Source organism: Colletotrichum truncatum, assembly GCF_014235925.2.
Source record: "Colletotrichum truncatum strain CMES1059 chromosome Unknown Contig_0006, whole genome shotgun sequence".
Classification (NCBI taxonomy): Eukaryota; Fungi; Ascomycota; class Sordariomycetes; order Glomerellales; family Glomerellaceae; genus Colletotrichum; species Colletotrichum truncatum.
This window is the reverse complement of record NW_027222403.1, coordinates 3,538,713-3,560,263: the sequence shown is the minus strand read 5'-3', so window position 1 is coordinate 3,560,263 and position 21,551 is coordinate 3,538,713. Positions and strand designations below refer to the sequence as shown.

At 52.6% G+C, this 21,551-nt stretch overlaps 7 protein-coding genes across 7 annotated transcripts; 2 read left to right on the top strand and 5 right to left on the bottom strand.

Annotated features, from left to right (window-relative positions):
* Positions 1-149: 149 nt before the first annotated feature.
* Positions 150-1,880, top strand: CTRU02_210260 (TPR domain-containing protein; the record flags this gene model as incomplete). Its single annotated transcript, XM_036729708.1, has 1 exon — positions 150-1,880. One exon carries the CDS (start codon positions 150-152, stop codon positions 1,878-1,880), a length of 1,731 nt encoding a protein of 576 aa, XP_036578550.1.
* A 490-nt stretch (positions 1,881-2,370) lies between these two features.
* CTRU02_210259 (uncharacterized protein) lies at positions 2,371-3,234 on the bottom strand (the record flags this gene model as incomplete). Its single annotated transcript, XM_070205419.1, has 3 exons — positions 2,371-2,450; positions 2,517-2,714; positions 2,769-3,234. The coding sequence occupies 3 exons, from the start codon at positions 3,232-3,234 to the stop codon at positions 2,371-2,373; spliced, it is 744 nt and encodes a 247-aa protein (XP_070061067.1).
* A 1,984-nt stretch (positions 3,235-5,218) lies between these two features.
* On the bottom strand, positions 5,219-6,247 carry CTRU02_210258 (putative alcohol dehydrogenase; the record flags this gene model as incomplete). The annotated part of the gene is made up of 1 exon (XM_036729706.1): positions 5,219-6,247. The coding sequence occupies one exon, from the start codon at positions 6,245-6,247 to the stop codon at positions 5,219-5,221; it is 1,029 nt and encodes a 342-aa protein (XP_036578548.1).
* A 651-nt stretch (positions 6,248-6,898) lies between these two features.
* Positions 6,899-9,102, bottom strand: CTRU02_210257 (AAA family ATPase; the record flags this gene model as incomplete). Its single annotated transcript, XM_036729705.1, has 3 exons — positions 6,899-8,650; positions 8,701-9,006; positions 9,082-9,102. 3 exons carry the CDS (start codon positions 9,100-9,102, stop codon positions 6,899-6,901), a joined length of 2,079 nt encoding a protein of 692 aa, XP_036578547.1.
* Positions 9,103-10,030: 928 nt separating this feature from the next.
* On the bottom strand, positions 10,031-13,635 carry CTRU02_210256 (3-hydroxy-3-methylglutaryl-coenzyme a reductase; the record flags this gene model as incomplete). The annotated part of the gene is made up of 2 exons (XM_036729704.1): positions 10,031-10,418; positions 10,475-13,635. 2 exons carry the CDS (start codon positions 13,633-13,635, stop codon positions 10,031-10,033), a joined length of 3,549 nt encoding a protein of 1,182 aa, XP_036578546.1.
* A 4,353-nt stretch (positions 13,636-17,988) lies between these two features.
* Positions 17,989-18,850, bottom strand: CTRU02_210255 (pyrazinamidase nicotinamidase; the record flags this gene model as incomplete). The annotated part of the gene is made up of 2 exons (XM_036729703.1): positions 17,989-18,618; positions 18,782-18,850. 2 exons carry the CDS (start codon positions 18,848-18,850, stop codon positions 17,989-17,991), a joined length of 699 nt encoding a protein of 232 aa, XP_036578545.1.
* A 1,678-nt stretch (positions 18,851-20,528) lies between these two features.
* CTRU02_210254 (S1/P1 Nuclease) lies at positions 20,529-21,551 on the top strand (the record flags this gene model as incomplete). The annotated part of the gene is made up of 3 exons (XM_036729702.1): positions 20,529-20,760; positions 20,818-20,909; positions 20,958-21,551. The coding sequence occupies 3 exons, from the start codon at positions 20,529-20,531 to the stop codon at positions 21,549-21,551; spliced, it is 918 nt and encodes a 305-aa protein (XP_036578544.1).

The following is a 21,551-nucleotide window of genomic DNA, read 5'->3' as shown; positions in this document are numbered from 1 at the left end:
TACCAAAAATGAGTGGCAAATACTGAAAAGGACATATATGTCTGATATATATATGGCGTCTCATGCTGTTCATCACTTTCAGGATACAGACATTGGCAGCATCAACATCCACCGCCACACCCAAGTTTCACTGATAACTTACAAATACGATGGCATTTTTACGAACCGAGAAAAGCGGCAAAATCAGCGCCGATGAACCTTACTATGATCTTGGCGAGCACAGCAGAATAGTCAGTACTCAGAATCCCGACGCGCAGGCCTGGTTTAACAGAGGCCTCGTCTGGACATACTCCTTCAACCACAGAGAAGCAGCTGCATGTTTTCAACAAGCTATCTTGCACGACTCCCAACTCGCCATTGCACACTGGGGAGTGGCCTTTGCTTCGGGTCCGAACTACAACAAAGTCTGGCAGGCGTTCGACCAGAATGACCTGCAGGTGTCACTCCAAAAATGCTTTGATTATTCCCGCAAGGCGAAAGAGCTGTCATCCAACGCTACTCCCACCGAGAGAGCCTTGATAGAAGCATTGCAGCATCGCTTTCCCACAAGAGACAAGGTGCCCTCTGATTTTGCGCCATCCGTAAAGGCGTATGCGGATGCTATGAGGCAAGTCTACCGTGAATTCGGGCAAGACGACTTGGACATCACCACACTCTTTGCGGATTCTTTGATGAACACAGCTCCTTGGGGACTCTACGACGCCAAAACGGGCGACCCAATTCTGTCAACGCCTGTCCTCGAAACCACTGAAGTTCTTGAGCGAGGATTAACCAAACCCAATGCTAAACGCCACCCGGGACTTTTACACATGTACATCCACCTTGTTGAGATGTCCAAAACCCCGGAGAGAGCGATCAAAGCAGCCGACCATTTACGAGATCTCGTTCCAGAAGGCGGGCATATGAGCCACATGCCTAGTCACATCGATGTTCTCATTGGAGATTATCGCCGGGCGTTGCACACAAATCTGAAAGCCACTATTGCCGACGACAAATATTATGCGCTTAACGGAGGCTGCAACTTCTACTCCTTTTACCGTATGCACAACTACCACTCGCTGATCTACGCAGCCATGATGGCAGGACAGGCTGAAGCGGCCTTCGAGGCCGTATCGAGAATGGAGGCTACAATCACCGAAGAGATGCTGCTGGTCCAGTCTCCACCCATGGTTGACTGGTTGGAATTCTTCAAGTCCGTCCGTGTTCATGTTCTCATCCGTTTCGGAAGATGGCAGGAACTCAAAGAGCTTCCCGTTCCCGAAGACAAGGACCTTTACTGTACCACGGTCGCGACAATACATTATGGCAAGGGCATAGCTTACGCTGCGACCGGCGACATCGAGAATGCAGTTCGCCAGCGAGAGCTTTTTCAGTCAGCGTTCAAGAGAGTTCCAGAAACGAGGATGAGCTTTCCTAATAAAGTGGTTGACGAGCTCAAAGTTGCTGAAGCAATGCTAAATGGAGAACTCGAGTATAGACGCGGCAACTACGAAGCTGCATTCGAAAGCCTTCGTCTCTCCATTAAACTGGATGACTCGCTTATTTATGCAGAGCCATGGGGTTGGATGGTTCCCACTCGGCATCCTTACGCCGCGCTGTCCTTGGAACAAGGTCATGTCGAGGAAGCAGCAAGGGTCTACGCCGAGGATCTGGGCCTGGATGAGACTTTATCCAGAGCCCACCAGCACCCAAATAACATTTGGGCCCTCCACGGATATCATGAGTGTCTGGTTCGCTTGGGCCGCACGGATGAGGCCAGACTCATCAAAAAGCAACTGATTTATGCTGAAGCAAGTTCCGATACCGTTGTCACTTCTTCATGCTTTTGTAGGCTGGATACGGTCAAGAATGGGAGCAAGAGCTCGGGGTGCTGCCAGTAGGACCATTACAGCTAGCTTGTTAAGGATAATTGGTTTCATGATATTTTATAAAGTAGAAGATAAATGAAAATCACACAGCTCATTAGGCAAAATGCAGGATGAGTCTCCCTTGTGGTAATAACAGCAACTCTTGTTGCTCCTTAATTGTAGATGTCTGTAATTAATAATGGAAGAAACTCGGACCTGATGAGTTTCACCTTCAGGACAAAGAGCACAAACCATAGAAAGGAGGGGCCGCATTTGTAAACATTTTGGAGGGTATGTGACGCTTAACTTTTAGATATTCTAATCGTCCTAAATCGCGCCAAACGTACGAGCTGCTCACGAGTGCTCATGTGCAGAAAAAGAATTAGTTTGAATTACATGATATTCCAATCTGTCCTTTGTAGGATTACATTACAGTACATTACAAAAGAGATCAATTTTATTTAATAAGCACATCACAAGGGGAGCTTGCCAACAACTGGTGAAGTGAGTCAAACGTCGTGAGTCAAACGTCGTCTATCTTCTGAGGTCGCCTGGCTCGGCGCCACAACGCCATAACCGCCATTATCAAGAGCCAAGTTGCCACTATCATCATCAAGTCAGCAACCGTTTCATAGTTATACAGTAAATCAACCGACAGAGGCTGCTTACCTATCCCTGCCAAGAACCCGAAGATAGCTTCACTGGATATAACGATGAAGGATTGATTGAAGCCGATGTCGACTACAGACGGCTGAAGCCTTCTAGAGCCACCGGCATTTCTGAGGTCGTCGGTTGGAATAGGAACCATGCCAGCACCCACCGTCAAGATCTGAGGCGTGAGGGTGATGTAAACAGTTTGTGCGGGATCCAGGCGAGTAAGTGGCTGTGCGTTGGGAGCAGCTGTGGCCGAAGGCGTCGCATAGACAGTTGTAGTAATAAACACTGTTGTCGGAACTGGAACTGGCACATACACCGGAGGCGGCGGCGGCGGCGGTGGCGGAGGTGGAGGTGGAGGTGGAGGTGGAGGTGGAGGTGGAGGTGGTCGTGGCGAGGGCGGACGAGGTGGTGGTGGTGAGGGTGGACGAGGCGGCGGTGGTGAGGGTGGACGGGGTGTTCCAGGAGGAGGGGGGGGGACGAGTTCCTCAGGAGGAGGTGGAGGAGGAGGGACGAGTTCCTCAGGAGGAGGTGGAGGCGGGGACGGAGGACGGGGTTCAAGCGGAGGCGGGGGCGGTCCAGGTGAAAGTGGAGGGGGCGGAGGACCGGGAGGAGGAGGTAGAGGAGCGAGCGGATCTGGAATCGGCGGCGGGGGTCCAGGTTGTTGCCGTCTTTGAAGTTGATGATCCACGTTGAGATTCAATCTTGGTGGTGGAGGCTTCCGCTTAGCCATAGAAAGACCGGACATCATGTTTGATATTTTCTTTGTATTACTTTTACTAATAGTATCTTGATCCTGACCTTCATTAGCTTGAGCCCGGTAGGTCAGAGTAGGAACCAAGCAGGCATCTAGGATGCGGAGCAGTTGAACTTGTAAAGCATTACATACCATCAACCCGGTGATCCGAGTTATGTCGTTTGTTTTATTGCAAGTGTCTCGGTGAAATTGACAGGTCTTTTCAGCGCATTAACCGTTGGTGACACCGTGAACAGACCGGGCGCCAAGGATAACAAGGACCATGGGGTAGCGGAAGTGAACCGAGATGGGCATCCTACCATAAATACTGGGATTTTTTTGAAAGGTTTTCTTCTTAATAAAATCTATTATTAACAACATTCGGGGTGTGGAACGACGTCTGATGTCGGGTGCGTCACTTTCGAGATGGTTTCACTTGCATTGACCCGGGCCACTCAAGCTGCATGTTCTGCAGCAATTGGAACTCAAAAGCAACTTCCGATGAGCGATGAAAACCTAGTTTGAGGCTAAAAACAGAACTAGTTTTATGTTGGGATGCGCACGTAGCTGATGAGCTGAAGAAACTTATCTAGCAGCCATCCTGCAGAAAACGGTGTCGCAGTAGGCGGGGTGTTGATGATCGGGCTTCTTCTGCATCTTTATATGTCGGCGACCGAAAATGGCTGGTTTTCTTTTTCCATTCGAGGTGGCAGCTAGGCCATCCGAGCTCACAGACAGAACGCTGGGATACGTCAAGGCTATCAACCGTTTCACGACTACCAATTAACAGCTCAGGCGTCGGAACTTCACGGCAGCTTTTGAACGGAGAATCGACGAGTCGGTCATCAAAAGGCTGCTGAATCTGCATAGGCTATGACAACAAATGCCTGCCACGGACGCAATGAGTGAAATTCGTAGACATGAGCTAGTCAAAGTGATGGGAAAAATGAAACGTAGTATCGTCCAATCCCGCAGTTTGCCACTTCAACTTACACCGCTAAATAAATTTAGCAACTTGTTCAGACCGACCAAAGTTTGCTCATTCGAGTGGTGAACTGGTTTGAATCGCCGAGTATCATGAGATAACTCAATTTTGAAAGCTGTCACTAGGTAGGGGATTACCTTTTCGGGCCATTATACGCGAACATGAACTCTGGTGGCATGATAGAGGTGCTCAAAGTGTACTTTTACCACTAAGCTGTCTTCCTATGGGGTTAGATATAGGAGATAACGGAGCTGACAGTGACAGGTAAACTGGAATTTGATTGGGTGTAAGTCGATGCGAATGAACTCTAAGGTAATTCAGACTCGAGAGTGGTTCGCGTATGGCGGAGAAGGGTCAACATTTGTTGGTGGACTTCTCCGTGGAGGTGTGTTGCACTAACATGTGATATTTGATCGCGCGAGATTCGGAAAGTAAATGATTTGGGGTGGGTAACCTTTGAGCAGACAGTAACTTCATGATCTGCGTTGGACCCCAAAAGTGATGAGAAGACAGGGTCTTTTTTACCCCTCCAACTTTGATAGGAAGAGTAGAAAACCAGTTTAACAGTGCTCGGCCTGTAACCACTTACTCTCTTAAACGCCTGGGCTGTCCCACATTCTGGTTGGCCTGGTTTTTCAAATGGTGGCCATGAAAAGTAAGTGGTCATATTGTAATTAAACTCTTGTGGGCAGCTTGACATGAAGATCTCGGCTTGCACCTGCGTATTCCAACGGGTCAAAGTTCTCAAAAGCGGTAGGTTTATTCATAGTCTTCTCTAGCACAGAGTATGGAGCTCGCAAGCTCGAATATGGACATTACTTTGACTAATCAAATAAGACGGTAAACATATTTTGAACTGAAAATGACATTTACTCCCCGGATAATTGTCAACAGGCTAATCAGCAGTCGACAACAGGGATCCCAAACACCATAAACGGCAAACCATGCCGCAAGCTTTTTATCTTTTATCTTTCCTATCCAAAATCCAACCCACACCTACTCTCGCGGATCCACAGCCACCTTCAAGCCGCTGACACCCCTGTAAAGGAGATCCAGAGCCTCATTAAGCCCGCCCAGACCACCACTGACCTTCCGGACAGGAAGAGGGAGAAGCTTCCCGCCGCCAGCCGCTTGCGCAAAGTAAGTGCCAAACGCCCACCTGAGCAACTCCTCATTCTCCTTCTCGCCCAGAACCGCGCTCCACGCCCCAAACTCCCGAGTCACGCCTTCGGGGAGGTCATCCTGGCCGAAAGGCGGCAGAAGCGCGTAAATCTTTCCCCCGCCCTGCGCAGCTAGCACGGCGCCCGCAATCTTGACCGTGTCTGGGAGGGAAATGGAGTCCACGACGAGGTGGTACGGCCCCTCTGCGACTAATGCCTTGATGATGTCTTCTTGGCTCTGCGTGTGGTCGACGACCTTGACGGCGCCCAGCCTGCTTACGAAAGAGGCATGTTTGGGAGAAGTCGTAGTCACGACGTCGTATCCCGCTTGGGCGACGTACTGCGCCGCAAGACTACCGAAGCTCGACGTGCCGCCGTAGACGAGCACTTTCTTGCCGTTGGACGGCGCCTTGGTGTTCGGGTCGGGTCTGTCCAGTCCGGCATGCGCGTTGAACAGGCCGACGACGGTGGTCAAGTTTCCGATGGACCCCACGGGGCCGTTTAGGTCGGCCACTGTGTCGGGAAGCTTGCTCGTCGTGTTGTCTCGTGCGACTACAAACTTCTGGAACGCGCCGTACTGGTTTCCCTCCGCAGTGGGACTTTTAGCCGCGGCAACCTTGTCGCCGACTTTGAACCCCGTGACGGCGGATCCGACCGCCGAGACCGTGCCGCCGTATGACGTTCCGAGTATGGACGGGTACGGGATGGGGAAGACCCCAAGCTTGGCGATCTTAGCGTCGATAGGCACGAGACCGATGAGCTCGTTCTGGACGAGAAGCTCGTTGGGGCCGAGCTGGGGTGTCTCGACTTCTTGAACCTCCAACGGGGCCTTGGCGGCGGGAATAACGGCGGCAGAGTGAGGCATTGTGGGCACGTCCTTGTTTTCTTCTTCTTTTTCTTTAAGAGTGATAAATGTTATATGGGTTTAATTGTTGTTAGTGATGTGAGAAGGGCATATGGCCAAGACCGCGCGCTTCAGTTCATTATATAGCGAACGGCCGGGAACACTTGATGTCGTGCTTTGAGACCCAGTCATTGTGATCAACCCTCTCAGGTAACCTCCAACAAGGCAAACCGGCCAACTCGGTCAAAACATTCATGTTCGAATACCGAAAGCGAAGCAAGTCGCGATTTTAGTATGTTGCGGATGATGATTGATAAGCAGTTTGGCGGCTTGAACTACCAAGATAAGTAGGTCAGGTCACCCAAGGTGGATAGTAAATCGGTCACCGGCTCGCCATTTACCAAAACTCCGAAGTCCGCAAATAATTCCGCCCTTATGTAACCCCCTCCCATTTGTAACGAACAACACTTCCTGGATTGCAACAGTAACTGCAAGAAAGCCGCAATTCGTATTATGTTATCAGAAACAGTATCGTTCGTCTATTTTCGTGTACTAAATTTGGCCCATCAACATGCCATCCAAGACATCATACCGACACGCTGAATTGATTGGATAGAGTTGTGTCTCATGTATTAAGACGATCGCTGACCAAACACCAAAAGTACCCCACACCTATCGCTCCACAAGCTCGATGTCTCTGTCAACCTCATCCAGTTCCTTCTCGAACGTCATTTGGATATCCACAACTTGCTGCAGCTGCTTGCAATCCAGCTTTCTCTTCTTATGAGAAGCGAGGCTCTTGGCGGTGCGGACGATATTCTTAATCTGCCGTCCATTCAACTTGCCCTCGGCAAGCTTGTCAAAGCCCTCCTCGTCAATGTCCACCCCGCCGTCGACGTTGGCCAGGAAATTCTTCCAGACAGTGAGCCTGCTTGCCTTCGGCAGGTCTTCGTACTTGAGCGGCACGTGAATGCGACTCTTGAACGCGTCGTCAAACGTCTGTACCCTGTTCGTGGTCATGAAGAGGATACCGCTGTAGTACTCCAGCGTGCGCAAGAAGATGGAGACGAGACTGTTGCGCTCTAGGTCGTGAAGCGATCTCCGCTCAAGAAAAACGTCAGCCTCGTCAATGAGGAGCACGGCTTTCCATGTGCTCGCAAGGTCAAGTGCCTTGCTGAGCTTTTCATCCAGCTTCTCTGCAGACGTCCCCAGGTCTCCGGAAGAGACGATGTACAACGGCCGACGGCTGAACTCCGCCACGCACTCTGCCGTCAACGTCTTGCCTACTCCCGGAGGACCATGCAGAACAAGAATCAAGCCTCGGCCCTTGCCCTTGACGATGTCGTCAAACGCAGAGACATTCGGGTCGGTGGTGCGGGCTGTGTGTTCCGCCACCAACGCCTGAACCAGCTCCTTCTGCGACTCGGGCAGGACGAGCTGCTCGAAGCAGCCTGTGTTCCATTCAATCTCACTTACACTGTGAACGAAGAAATCAAAGAAGCGCTTCTCCGTGAAGCTGAAGCCGCGAACCATGGTGGTGGCAAGCAGAGCCTGCTCGTCCGTCAGCGGGGCGCGCTCAGTCTTCTCTTTAGGGACTAGGTCAATTTCGTCGCTTGCGGTCGCCTGTTTCCTCTTCTGGCCGGAAGTGTTAGGGAACGGAATGACCTCAAATGAGTAATCAGCCATAATACGATGATGCGTCTCAGCATCAATCATGATCCGTCCATCAACGTTGTATCGTCGGTTGCGGTGGTCAAGTGCAATGCCCTTGTACTCGCAGAAGTTTTGCCCGGCGAGCTCTTCCCAACGCCGGCCGCGCTTTTTCAAGAGGTTCACCACGGCATCCTTGATTGGATGGTGGTCGAGAGGCAGGGCGTTGAGCGAATCAATTGCTACCGCGCCCGGGAATTGGGGGACAAAGAGTTCCTCGCTTCTCATTCCGAAGTCGCTGCCGTCGAAATCGACAAACTCAACATCCAGTCTCATTCCAGGACACATACCGCAGACATAACTGTAGCTGTTCAATCTGTACACCCGGGCCTGGCTGAGACGGGTGGCATAAACAAGGCAACCCGGACGAAAGATGGTCCAGAGGTATTCGTAGCTGATGAGACCTTGCTCGAGGAGGTTGGAGCCGTTCTTGATTGTGTCGTGGAATTGCTCGTCGATGAATTCAAGAAGTAGAGGAAGGTGTCTTGCCCCATCTGACTCCGGCTCGAGATCGGCGGCTGCATCAGCTAATTCATGGCGGTAGTGGTAGAGACTGCGCGGGGGGAAGTCGACAGAAATGCTGGACGTGAGGTACGATTGACCAGGGAATTTGCCTCCAATAACATTCTTCAAAATGTCCTTCAGAGCGGGGGAGTTGACTTCGAGAGATGTTCGGCAGATGTACTCGTTCCGAGAGTCGTATTGGCGTGTGACCTGGGTAGGTTAATATCGACACAGCAGAATGGGTAGGGGAATAGACTTACACAGAGGGCGTATTTTTCGTACCAGTTAGTCTTCTGCTCAGGCACTTCTTCATCTTCCTTGGGTTCAGTGACATAAGCACGACCCTTCTTGGTCCACCGCTTCTCGAGGTGCTTCAGTTCAGGTTGCATGGGGGCTTTCTCAAGCTCCTCGCGGCGCTTCTTATCCTCTTCAGTAAGAGCATTGTTGATCTCTTGCTGATCTTCCTCGTCAAGAGGCTCATCAGAATGTTGAAGAGACTTCCGAGCTGATTGCTTGGTACGGGCCATGCTGTCTAATGATTGCAGGAATATCTTGGATAAGTTTTTCTTCATGTAAATATCCTAGGTCAACAGACTTCCTGAGGAATCTCAAGCAGATCTTATACTTAGAGCAAAACATACTTTATCAAGAGCCTTAGGCATAATATTCAGGGATGCAGGCACCAGTACCCCGCTCTGACAGAAGAGTCATCGACGCGAAGGATGCAATACAGCGGCAAGGCATTGTGACTCAAAGTGAAATCAACAAGGACAAAGACATTCAATATTTGTTTCCTTTTTCGGATTACCCGCCTGTTTCACTGGCTGCTTGGCTGGGTCATATCAACGGCGCGGGGCGGCTGCTGCCTGGGTTGCCTTAGATTCAACGGGCCGTTCGCCGCATGTTGGATGGCGGCCCCCCGCAGCCTCGACTATGAGGCGCCCGCGCATCGCTTCATAAACCGTGTTTGGCAAATCAGATTTGATCTGGTTGACGACGGATCTAGGCAGAACCGGGGTGTGGGGGTGTGCCTGGACGACGAGGGCCCGTAGAAGATAGTATGCAATTTCAAGTTGTGTGATGGAGCAACCTTGCCCAATCCGTTACTTATGAAGTTGTCGAGTTGACAGTTTTGGACGTGCCATGGCATTCAGGTGCATTTCTATGGTGAGGGCTCCAGAGCTTGCAGAGTATCGATGGGCGTAATTCTTTGTGGAAGTGAGATGAGACCTATGATGTCGTCAGAGAAGTAAGGAAGCTATCAGAGGAGGTACAATGGTATGACTAAGCACAAGCACTAGCCACTGCTACAGGCATCAGCTGTGGCGCACTGCTGTCGCAAAGAAAGAACATTCACCATTCACCTTGCACAGTAAGTTTGGACAAAGAAGCTCTTATGTATCCGACTCTAAATACAGGGCTGGCCAGGCCAGCGCACCATCATAATTGGGTGCCAAGCTTCCTCCTCCAATCACTAAAACGCAATGCAGCGAATGCGAAAATGGTGTATCAATCGCCGTGTGATGTTGCTCTATCCCCAAAACTCCGTAATTATATCATGCCATTGCTTATTTACAGCAAATCACTCTTTTAACGACGCGCCCGCTCAAGAGCAGCGGCGCTCATGCTGCCGGCCTTCTCGACGGCGTTGGTCATGGCCAGGCCGACAGGTGTCTGGGTGCCGCTGGGGGCGGGGGTATTGGTGCGCGTGGGAGGCGCCGAACGGTTGTGCTGCATGTGAGCCCTGACCAAGTGGCCGGCTGCCAGAGCACTGCAAAGGGACAGTTCACCGGCCAAGACGCCGGCAGCAATGATGCGAGCAAGACGGCGGGCGTTCTCTCCAGGGCTAGTGGGGTGGGGACCGCGGATGCCGAGCATGTCCAGCATGGCGCTTTGAGGCTCGAGGATAGTGCCACCGCCAAGAGTACCGACTTCAAGAGAAGGCATAGAGACGGAAATTTGGAGAGAGCCACGGAGGCTGAGAGTGAAGGTTAGCAATTTGTACAGGATACAAAAGACAGGACGGTTACTCACTTCTTCATAACGGTAATACAGTTGGCACTCTCCACAACCTGGGCGGGATCTTGACCAGTAGCGAGGAAGATGGCGGCGACAATGTTGGCAGCGTGGGCGTTGAATCCACCAACGGAGCCAGCCATGGCCGAGCCGATCAGGTTCTTGTTCACGTTGAGCTCGACGAGAGTGTCGACGTCACTCTTGAGCACATTCTTGACCACGTCAGCGGGAATGATGGCCTCGGCGACAACGCTCTTGCCACGTCCGTCGATCCAGTTGATGGCGGCAGCCTTCTTATCCGTGCAGTAGTTACCAGAGACGGAAACAATGTTCATATCCTCGAAGCCCTCGGATGCCATAACGGAGAGAGCGTGCTCAACACCCTTGGAAATCATGTTCATGCCCATGGCGTCACCGGTCGTCGTCTTGAAGCGGATGTAGAGGTTGGTACCGGCGAGAGCAGTCTTCATGGACTGGAGACGAGCGAAATTACTGGTGGAGTTGAAGGCCTTCTTCATGATGGACTGGCCAGCATCGGAGTCGAGCCAGATCTTGGCTGCACCAGCACGCTCGAGGGTCTCGAAACTGACACATGGTCCACGGGTCATTCCATCGGCAGTAAGGACAGTAACAGCGCCACCTCCAGAGTTGATAGCCTTGCAGCCACGGCTGGTACTGGCGACCAGGACACCCTCAGTAGTAGCCATGGGGATGAAGTAGCTCTGACCATCAATGACGAGAGGACCAGCGACACCGACGGGAAGAGGCAGGTAACCGATGACGTTTTCGCAGCAAGCACCAAAGACACGCTCCCAGTTGTAGTTCTGGTAAGGCAGCTTGGAGCGCTCGAGACTGCTTGTGAGTTCGGAGGTAGCGTTGGTGCGAGAGATGATGCTGCGGCGAACCTTGACGGCGCGGGTGTGGTCCTTCAAGGCGCGCTCGAGAGAGTAACCAGGAATCTTGCCGCGAAGAGACATACCGACAACCTCGTGATCAGTCATCTCGTGGACCCGCTTCTCGTCAATCATCTTTTGCAACTCAGCAATAGTTCGCGGCTCGGTAGGAGTAGCAGGCTCTGAAGACTTGGCTTTGCCTTCGGACTCGTCATCTGTCGATGAGGGGGTCGCAGGTTTGGGCGTCGGGGGAATGTACTCGCCAAGGGGCAGGGTAGCCGAGTCAGTATCGTTAAACTTCTCAGCGCGGGCAAGCTCCTTGGGGTCGATCTGGTGGTCGGGAACATTAGGGTCCTTAATACCCCAGCGGGCAGCGTTAAACAGGTAGCCGTTAAGAGCGACGCTCATGGCGAGGGCAACAACGATCCACTTGGAAAGGACAGGGTCTTCCAAGCTCTTCAGGATGCTGCCGACCATGCGACCACCGACACCGTAGTTCTCGAAGTGGTCATACTCATCCTCCTCTCCGGATCCCGACTTGCTCGTCTTGGAAGGGAGAGCATAGTGGACGGAAGGATACTCGAGCTCATACTTGATGGGCGTGAGGACAGTGACGACGGTCGGGCGCTCGGCGCCCTTGGCAGACTCCAGAATGGCGTCGAGGCCGTTGGAAGCAACCTTGAAAGGGTCGACAGGAGGGGCAGTGACAACGGCGCTCAGGCCACCAGTCCAGGACGACAGGCTCGGGAGGGAGTTTGAGTTGCGGAACGGAATGGTGCAAATGTTAATGACGTTGATCAGAACGAAACCGGTGACCATCAAGACCTTGAACTTGGGGACGTTGCTGCTCTTCATCTGTTTTCCGAACAAAGAAGCCTCCTTAGGGGCCTTGCCGTTGAACTCGGGCCAATCGTTGCTGCGGGCCACGTTTTCGGCCACGCGGTGGCTCACGCCATCGTCCTCGAGGGCGCGGCGCATCTGAACGTGGCGCTTGATCCGGTTAATCTCGAGCTTGATGCTCAAAATAGCAGTGTAGAAGGAGAAAAGAAGGATGCAGTCGAAGAAGAGGATCCAGGCAGCGAGGAAGCAAAATTGCTGCAGACCACCCTGAACGCCAGATGCGGCACCGAGAACGAGAATTCCGATTTCGATGGCGTAGTCCTTTACAATGTCGTAACCCTTCTCCTTAATGGCGGCCTGAACAGCGTACTGGATGACATTGGGGGACGAGACCTCAGACTTCTTGGACTTGGTGTCCTGCTTCTTGCTGTCTTGGGGCTTGCGATGCTCAATGGCGTGGGACAGAACGGCGCGGGTAAGGACAATATTCTTCTCAAAGCCGATAGTCACAACCAGGAAAGGCAAGCCCTCGGAAAGCAGAACCATGGTGATGGGGACACCAAGCTTGGTGGTGACCAGCAGACCGAAGAGGAATGCGAAGACGGAGGAGAAGAGAACATTGGTGAAAAGCCAAAAGTTGGAGCCCATGCGGCGCATGGAAAGGAACAGAGAGACGAAGGTCAGGTGCATCGAGAGGTAGCCGAGGACCATGATGAAGATGTCCAAAGCCTCGGCGTTCTTGAGCAGGTCAATGAACTCGGTCCAACCGTTGCGAACCCACTGGACGAGACTGTTGCGAGTGTGCACTTTGGCAGCCTTCATGATCCACATCTTCTTCTCCTTGCCTTGTGTGGTCTCGCGAGCCTCTTCGCTCGAGACATCAGGGATCTCCTGGGCGACGGACAGGAACTCGGGAGCTTGGGAGTAAGGGACGGCGAAAGCAAGAGCGCTGTCCTGGGAGTAGCTCGTCAAAGAGTTGGAGGTGGGAGGCAGCGAGGTGATGGACAGGTTTTGAGGAATCGGGACCGCGTGAGTACGGGGAGCGGTGTTGACGGACTCGGGAGACTGAGACTCGGGGAAGACGAGGGTCAAGAGAGCGAGGTGATCAACGTCACCGGTGACAGCGGCCTCGGGCTCGACGTTTTGCCATTTCCAGGCAGTCTCGGGGCCAGCCTGCAGACGACGGCTGCCCTCGGTGAGAGAGGACCAGTCGGCGGTGCGGACGCTGATTGTGGCATCGAACAAGCTCTCCTGCAGAAGACCAACGTACGAGGTGCTGGCCAGCACGGCGACAATGACGACAGTATGAATCGGGTGGGAGCAAGCGACCTTGGAGAGGAACTTGAGAGCGGGAGTGATCTTCTTGTTGAGCCAGGAGGGGGCTGCCGCCTGCGCAGCGGGCTGCTCGCCCCGAAATCGGGTGGGAAGAAGTGTTGAGGATATCATGACGAAGATAGCGGTGAATGCAGAGGTGCGATTAGGAAGTCATTTGGGGTTTGACGGTCGAAGCAAAAGAACGAGGTCGTAGTCTGGATGGTCAAGTTAGCAATTGATGATTTCGCGAGAGCTACAGAGTGATGGCTCAGGCGTTGTTGAGATGTGCGAAAGCTCGCGAAGGTGGGAAAAGAGGCGGGCAGCTGGAATGGATGAGGAATTTTGGGCGGTTCGGATCTTGTGCGGTGCAGGATGTGGTACAATCAATGTCAGTCAATTGTAGGGGTGAGCGCGCGTACCAGTAAAAGTAGACGCCGTTGACGTCTTTTCGCGTTCAGACGTGCAGCTTTGACGAGTGGCTCAAGGTTGCGCACACACTTTCCAGAGAAAGTGAGTTGGTGAGGGAAATAATAGAGGGCAAAAAATATTAATAGTCAACACACGGAGGTCGGAGATCGAGGACGGTCGGTGGTTGCGGAGGCCGAAGTCGCAAAAGAGGAGCTGTTGAAGTGCTCGATCGGAGATGGTGTGGGTTTTGCGGTGCGCGGTTCCTGTTGAAGAGGACGGCTTTTGCTGGCTAAGGGGAGAGAACAGGAGAGAAAAAGCGAAACAAGACCCTCGCGATGCAACGGCAGCCAAGTACCTTTTTAGATATGGAGCCCAACTGGGGGTCGGGACGGGGCGAGGGGGTTCAAGGGTGTATAGTTGTGGTGGTGGTGGTGGTGGTGGTGAATTTTTTGGTAGGGGTGGGAGATTGATTAGGTGACGAAATTGTATACGTTGGTGAGATGTGGACCAGTCAGTTGCTCAAGAGTAGCGAGAAACAACTGAGAACCTGGTGATAAGGGAACACGAGCCGTCGTGAAGGATGGAGGGAGGAGCAAGTTTAAAGATCCTGGGGAGGCTGGCGGGATGGTCGAGGCAAAAATAAGAAAAACAAAATTGGTGGTGACCTTCCCGGATGCTTGTCACTTTTTTTTTTTTTTTCCAAAAGACACGACGGACGGACGATGCGAGCGGACTTGGAGCCAACAGGGAGAGGAATCAGACTAGAAATTGGCACAGCACAATGGGAGGTTAGGTAGAGGTACCTGTTCTTAGAGGGAAAAGAGCATAATGGACAAAGTAGAGAAGAGCTCCACACGGGACGAAATTGAACGATGCTAACCCCAGCAAGTTTTGGTCTGGAGCAGGTTTATGGCGGGCGTGGCCGGTGATGATCCCTTTCAATGGAGAGAGAAAGGGAGTGTAAGGAAAAAGGACATGACAGACAAAAAAAAAAAAAAAAAAAGAATTTGACGTGGATAACCCAGCAATGGCAAATTTACCGATGATGGTCTGTCCCCCCCACCCCTTCCCTTGTATCTTGGTACTTTGACCTCCCAAAAAATAACAAAAGAGACTAGATACTTTCCATATTAGGAAAGGTGGGCTGTGTGCCGACTTTTCCCGCACCACCATAAACAGGTGCCCCACCATTCTCTCTTTGCCCTCGCACTCTTGGCCTCTGTTTGGGACAGTCACTGCCCGTCAGTGCTGTTAGTGTCTTTCTTGTCTTTTCTGTCAATGCTGGGGGATGGGCTGGGCAGACGTTGGGTTTTGTCGCAAACCTCCCCCCTAGCGTCTCTCTTCGTCAACACGCTAAGTACCTTTTTCTGTGGTGTCATGGAAAGGCCAGGCGGCCGCTAGGGGCCACTATGCTCTCTAGAGCCCCAAGGACCGCCGAACAGTGCCGTAGTGCGTGTGTCTAGATGTGTCAGAGGGGGGTTATACACGTAGAGATCACAAATGCTGGGCTGTTGGTGCTTGTTGATACTGTTCTACCGCTACCACAACTTTTGCAGCGCCGCACAGATGGCGCGTACAATCTTATCCAATCGCTTTGTTCCGCAGTAGGTCCAGTGTTCTGCCTGAACCATCATGATTAGCAGGGAGGTGAGCCCAGCTGACATTGCACTTTGGACACCAAATAGAAGAATAAGCTTAGCAAAGATGGCTCGAGTGTACCGCCACACTGTAGTTGCTGCCCGCTACGTAAAATTGGCGTCGAACTGACAGGCTTCTGTTGAGCTGTTAGTGGCCTGTGGTTCTTGACTTTTTTCTTACACTACTGGACTGGCGTCGCCCGTTGTTGATAGCTCGCCTATCGTTATCTGTGGCATGTCAGATAAGGAACCTGGTCATTTCGGAACCTTGACACCAGACAGCAGCTCAAACTACCAAGAGCACCGCCAGCGCCGCGTCACAGAACACAGACACAATTTATAGGCACGGGACCTGCTGCGCCAAGTTCATCACCGTTATGATGAAAACGTAAACAGGACAATAAAAATAAAAATAATCATGACACCGCAGGCGCGGCAGGGACAGCGGTAAAGCAAGCAGGGTCCAAGGTGGTACGACGATGTGCATCGTTTTTTTGCTCTTCCAGAAGGGTCCGGGTGTAAGGCACAGTCGATCAACAGGAATAGGAGGGGAGCGGTAAGGGGGTCAGAAAAGAAAAGGAAGAGAAAAAAAAGGGGACAGGGACAGTCAGAATGTTGTAGAGGGGTTCAGTGTAGGTACCGTAGTACAACGGTTCTGGCCTATTTCTCAGGGATACGGGTAATTTTGGTCAGTAATTTATTTGTTGGTCGGCCCGGATGACAAGTCCTACTACTGCTGCTGTTACTGCAGAGTACCCGCTCTTGCAGTCCTGCAGCTTTCCTCCCTCCTTGCCTACTCCGTAATAGCCTCTGCTGCTCCTGCCTTCTTTTAGTAGTATCTTCCCCCACATCTGCACTTGCCTGGCTCAAATTGACACCGGGGTTACATTGACGTGATTGAACCAGTCGCAGCCTGCCACTTATGGAATTGCAGTGGATCCTATCTTGTTCCTGCCCGCTGGCACTCTCCAACTGCATTGCAACTGCCCTTGACATGCGACGTACGCATTTCGTAGAGCACCTTCCATTCAATTCCGTTTACCCCCTGTTCCTGCTCCCTTTCTGTTGGAACCTCCAGCCTCGACACACACTACACCATAAGATCATCTTTTTTTTTTTTTTTTAATCTTTTAAATCACAATCCCTATTCCTACTCTATCCTTATGTTAATGACGTTGGATTTTGCCTCGTTTCTAAAGATGACCGGATTTCGGATTCATTCTACTTTTCAGTTCTCTTCCTTCGTGCCCTTCAAATGACCCTGTCAATCCAACCCCTGCCCTGTTGCTTATGGCTTCGGTCTGTTTGCCTGCTTAAGCGTTTCTGGCCTCGCCTCCCCAGATGTCCCTCAATCGACATGGAGATCTATCCGAATCTGTCGCTCTGGGACCTCTGAGTCCATCCAGTTTGTTTCTTCCGCTTTCCCGCCCTCTTTCTCTGATGCAGACCTGATCTGACACGATGGGTCCCCTGGTCTTTCGTCTTCCTCCATGCCGTCCCCCCTCCGCCCGGTCCTTTCCCTATGCCATCACCGATCTCTATCAAAGACTTCAACTCTTATCCGGCGGTGGGACTACCGGCACGGCTCTACCTACTTACGCCATACTGAAAATACATGCACATTCCCTGGCGGTGTGAGCCTCTTTTTGTCGCTGCCGCCCGCCAATGGAACGCCCTTCAACATCGGATCTCTGCAGCCATCCCCTGGCGATCTCCTTATTCTTTCTCCGTCTTCTTCCATCGCCTGCAGGGGCCAGCTGAAGGCCCGCCTGTGGACTGCCACCCTGCCGCATACTCGCGGGGCCAACGGAGCCCTTGCAATCCGCTCATACCCAAGCACAACTCACCACGTCTGCACCGCAGCAGGGCCCTTGTCAATTGTTCTTGTCGCTGCCCCATCCCGGTTACTGCCGCTGTCTGGCTACAAGTTACTGCCCGCCGGCTCCTGAAAGCTGCCGGCTGTATCAACTTACTTCAAAGCAGGTGAGGGAGGTGGTTGAAAATACATCAGCCCCACGCCGTACTAGTAGCCAGCGACGGAAGCAGTTGACCTTCACACGACTGGAAGAGGACGACTAACCATCTCACTCTGCCGCTAAACATCTCAACTCAAACTAAGCGATGTGAGTACATTTGTTTGTCAGGATAGGGCTGCATCAGAGGAAGCACTACGTCACAACAGCAGCAAGCATACGCTAGCCGTGCCCACGGATTCCCCAAAAGCCAAATCCCAAAGAGCCCTCTTTTGAAACACCGTTCCCGTGTAATATCACACAAGGTTTCTGGGGGCCCATACGGACGGATACTTGGATCGCGTGCCATGTTCAGAACAGGAAACGGACTACTGCCCTGTTCCAACACACCTTTGGCCGCCTGGAAATGCACATTTGATTTGGTCTCATGAGACGATTCCTTGAAGGAACGACAATTTCCCGGCCCCTCATCCCCGTCTTGCCGTTCCAACCTTTCGGACCTCCGGACCCTCCACGCTCACAATCTTCACCCCGCTGGCCTCTAACTGCACCTTGCAGTCGTCCCATTTCTCAGCGTCCACAGGCCTGGTTCCTTCCTCGACAATGAAGGTCCGGAACCCCTCCTTGTTCGCATCCAGCGCGGTGAATTTGACGCAGTAGTCGCCAGCCAACCCGACGACGAATACGTCTGTGATGCCCTTCTCTTTGAGCGCCCCTGCAAGACCGCTGTCTGCCACCCTCGGTGACTGGAATGGGTCGTAAAATACGCTGTACATCTCCACCCCCTTCACCTGTCCCTTTTCGATGACAGTATCAACGGCCGAGACATCCAGCTCCGGCACTAGGGCCGCTCCGGGCGTTCCCTGCACGCAATGCACCGGCCACAGCCGCGTGTGATACGTCTCGGCGTTGTTTCGCGGGTTGACGATAGTGATTGAGTCAACAAACGGCTGCTTTCCCTCATGGTTCGAGGCGAACGAGATGTGATCCTGGGGATGCCAGTCCTTGGTGGCTATCTTTGTCACAAACGGCAGGCGCAAAAGCGAGTTGACAACAGGGTGAATATCGCGGCCGTCAGCGACGGCGAGTGAACCGTGCTCCATGGTGTCAGTTACCTAGCTTGACCTATCCAACTCCCCCCCGCAACCTCTTTTGGTCTTCCTCGGCGCCTTGTGAGCAGCTGAGGGCCTCGGCTCAGTGACTCTAGGCCGGCCTTGGCATGACAACTGGAATGCGAAACACGGTATTTTAACAACTTACTGGTGGGCAAAAATCCTCTTGGAAGTCAACGACGATCAGCGCCGGCCTGAACTGTTCCTCCTCCGCCATATTGTTTGACCGTTTGTCTTGTTGCTCGCCGACTTTCTACTAGTCTGTTTCCTTGAAGACAATTTAGTCGCTGCTGAGAATGAGCGTAGGGTGTCTCTGCGGACCGAGGCGATACGAAATTAGGTTGGTAAATCCGCGTGATTAGTCGACTTGTAGCTCTAAATTTTGAGTTGCCGATTGTAAACTGTCGCGTGTCGCAAAATCGCATGTAAGGTTGATAGGTTATTGGGATAAGGCGCTTAAGGTGGTATCCAGCCGTATCATGTCAGCACAGGGCAAGCACTGGCGTCCAAGGCACACCACCACACTGTCTCTTTTCCTCTCTTATCGGGATTCAGGCTGCTTATCGCGGCCTGGCTGGTGGACCAGAAGACAACAACGTGGATGGGCAGGGGCGCCTTGCCGCTCTAGCGACGCCCTATGCTATGTACGCCAAGTCATTTCTGTAGGGGACTGAGCCTGCTACCACTACAGCGACCTTACAGCTCCATCCCGCTCTTTTAGTCGCTCAAAGCAGCGCATCATACAGAATGTTGCTGCTCACGGACGCCACATTTTATCGAAATTTGACCCTCACCATTAATTGGCCGGTCTATTGCTGAAGAACACTCAGTTTGACTCGGACAAAGGACAAACACCCCATTCAACCCCCCTGGATCCTGTCAACGGTCCTTTTGTGTTCTCGACTGGTGGAACATGGAGTCAGGGAAGCCCTTACAACCTTGCCCATCCATCATGATGATGCACAAAAGTACCCGGTACCTCCAAGGGGAGTCCTAATCCTTGGTCTTCACATCACTGGCAGGCAATGCGCCACTCTCTGGCAGCTGAGCCAAGACTTTTACGGCACTTCTGAGCTCTCATATCAACCTCTACCGGCGCGCCGTGAACCGTTACTACTGCCCGGCGGAGGACCTCAGCCAACGCCGGCGGAACTATCCGAATACCCGATTTGAATATAATTTGATTCACTCATGGTCGTTGTTGTGAGACATGATCATGTTCAGCTGTGCATGGTCAACCCTCCATCTCCACAGAGATGCAGATAGCGAGAAAACGAAGACTGGGACGTTGATCCCGAAATCCGTTCATATACCTTACCCAACGTACGGGACACTCCACTGACCTTGTGGTGGATCCGACGTCGGCCGCCGTGGCTCTGACGCGCAATCATGCAGCTTGGGTCAAGAGCTCTTCCTGATAATCAAGGTCCACCATCTCCGAGCCGCCGATCGGCATGCTATGCTTGTTCCCACATATTCGGTGAATGTCCTTATCACCGCGATGAGCCTGGCCGGGACAGCTTTCGCTGAAGCTTTAATACTGATACCCTCCTTGCGAGCTTCTGCTGCTGAGCTCACTGAGCTGAAAGCTCTCAGCAAGCCTCTTGCAAGCCTAGACCCTAGCTATCTTAGCCCTGTCAGAACAACCTCCAATCACAGCTCATCAGCGGTTGCTCAGCTACGGGAATTCCCTACCTGTTAGGCGCTGTGACTCGTACGCCACATCAGATAGCAGCAGCCACTTGCTCAGGGGTCAACAGCAATGTGCTGCAAACAGTTAGAGTTTCGCCGGAGGGCGACATGAGGCTTCGATAAGAACGTTGCATCTGCCACTACGTCGTCAACCTTTCCAAAAACTCCATCGTCAACTTTTTTATATATTCAACTACATCAAGATGCGTTTATCTGCAGCGCTGCTGACCGTGGCCGCTCCGTTGGCCCTCTCCTGGGGAAACGTGGGCCACCGTACAGTGGGCTATCTAGCCGAGAGATACCTGACTGATGAAGCAGCCTCCGTCTTTGGTGAATTGCTCGCCAACGACCGCAACTATGACTTTTCTGATGCCGCAACCTGGGCTGATACTCTAAGGGGCCACATGGGCTGGGCAAGCAAGTATCACTACATCAGTGCGCAGGCTCCTTGAATGCTGCTTTTGTGACCAGGCTGCTTACTCTCATCATCAGATCCCCGCGATGATCCTCCTCGTCTATGTGGTATGAAATATCCTCAAGACTGCCCTTCGAGTGGCTGTGTCATCTCCGCCATTCAGAATTACGTATGGCTCCCAGCCTCATCACATGCAACTCTAAGCTGAACATACTAGACAGCACAAATTCTCGATACATCGCTCCCCCTCATCAATCGGAAGAATGCAACCATGTTCGTGATCCACTTCCTCGGCGATATCCACCAGCCCTTGCACGCCACCGGCCTTATGAGAGGCGGCAACGACATCCGCCCCGTATGCTGGCGCAGACAGCCCAACAACGGCAGATGCACCGGCCCCATGAGCCTGCACTCCGTCTGGGACACCCAGATCCCGCACCGCCTCCGCGGTCTTCCGCCGCACCTCAGCATCCCTCAGGAAAAGGTCGCCGCAGCCGAGTGGGCGGCTGACCTCCACCGCCGCCACGGACAGGCAGGCGTCAACACGACGGGGCAGTGCATTGACCTCGAAACGGGGACATGCGCGCTTGGCTGGGCGACGGAGTCCAACGCGTTTGTGTGTTCACACGTCCTGAAGCCAGGCCTGCAGTGGCTCACGACTCATGATCTCAGCGGGGGGTATTTCGATGACACCTGGGAGGTCGTCGACGAGGTCATCGGCAAGGCGGGCGTCAGGCTTGGCGCTTGGTTGAACGCCATCGCTGCGAAGCTAGCCGCCCAGGAGGCAGGCCCTGTGTTTGAGGAGCTTTGA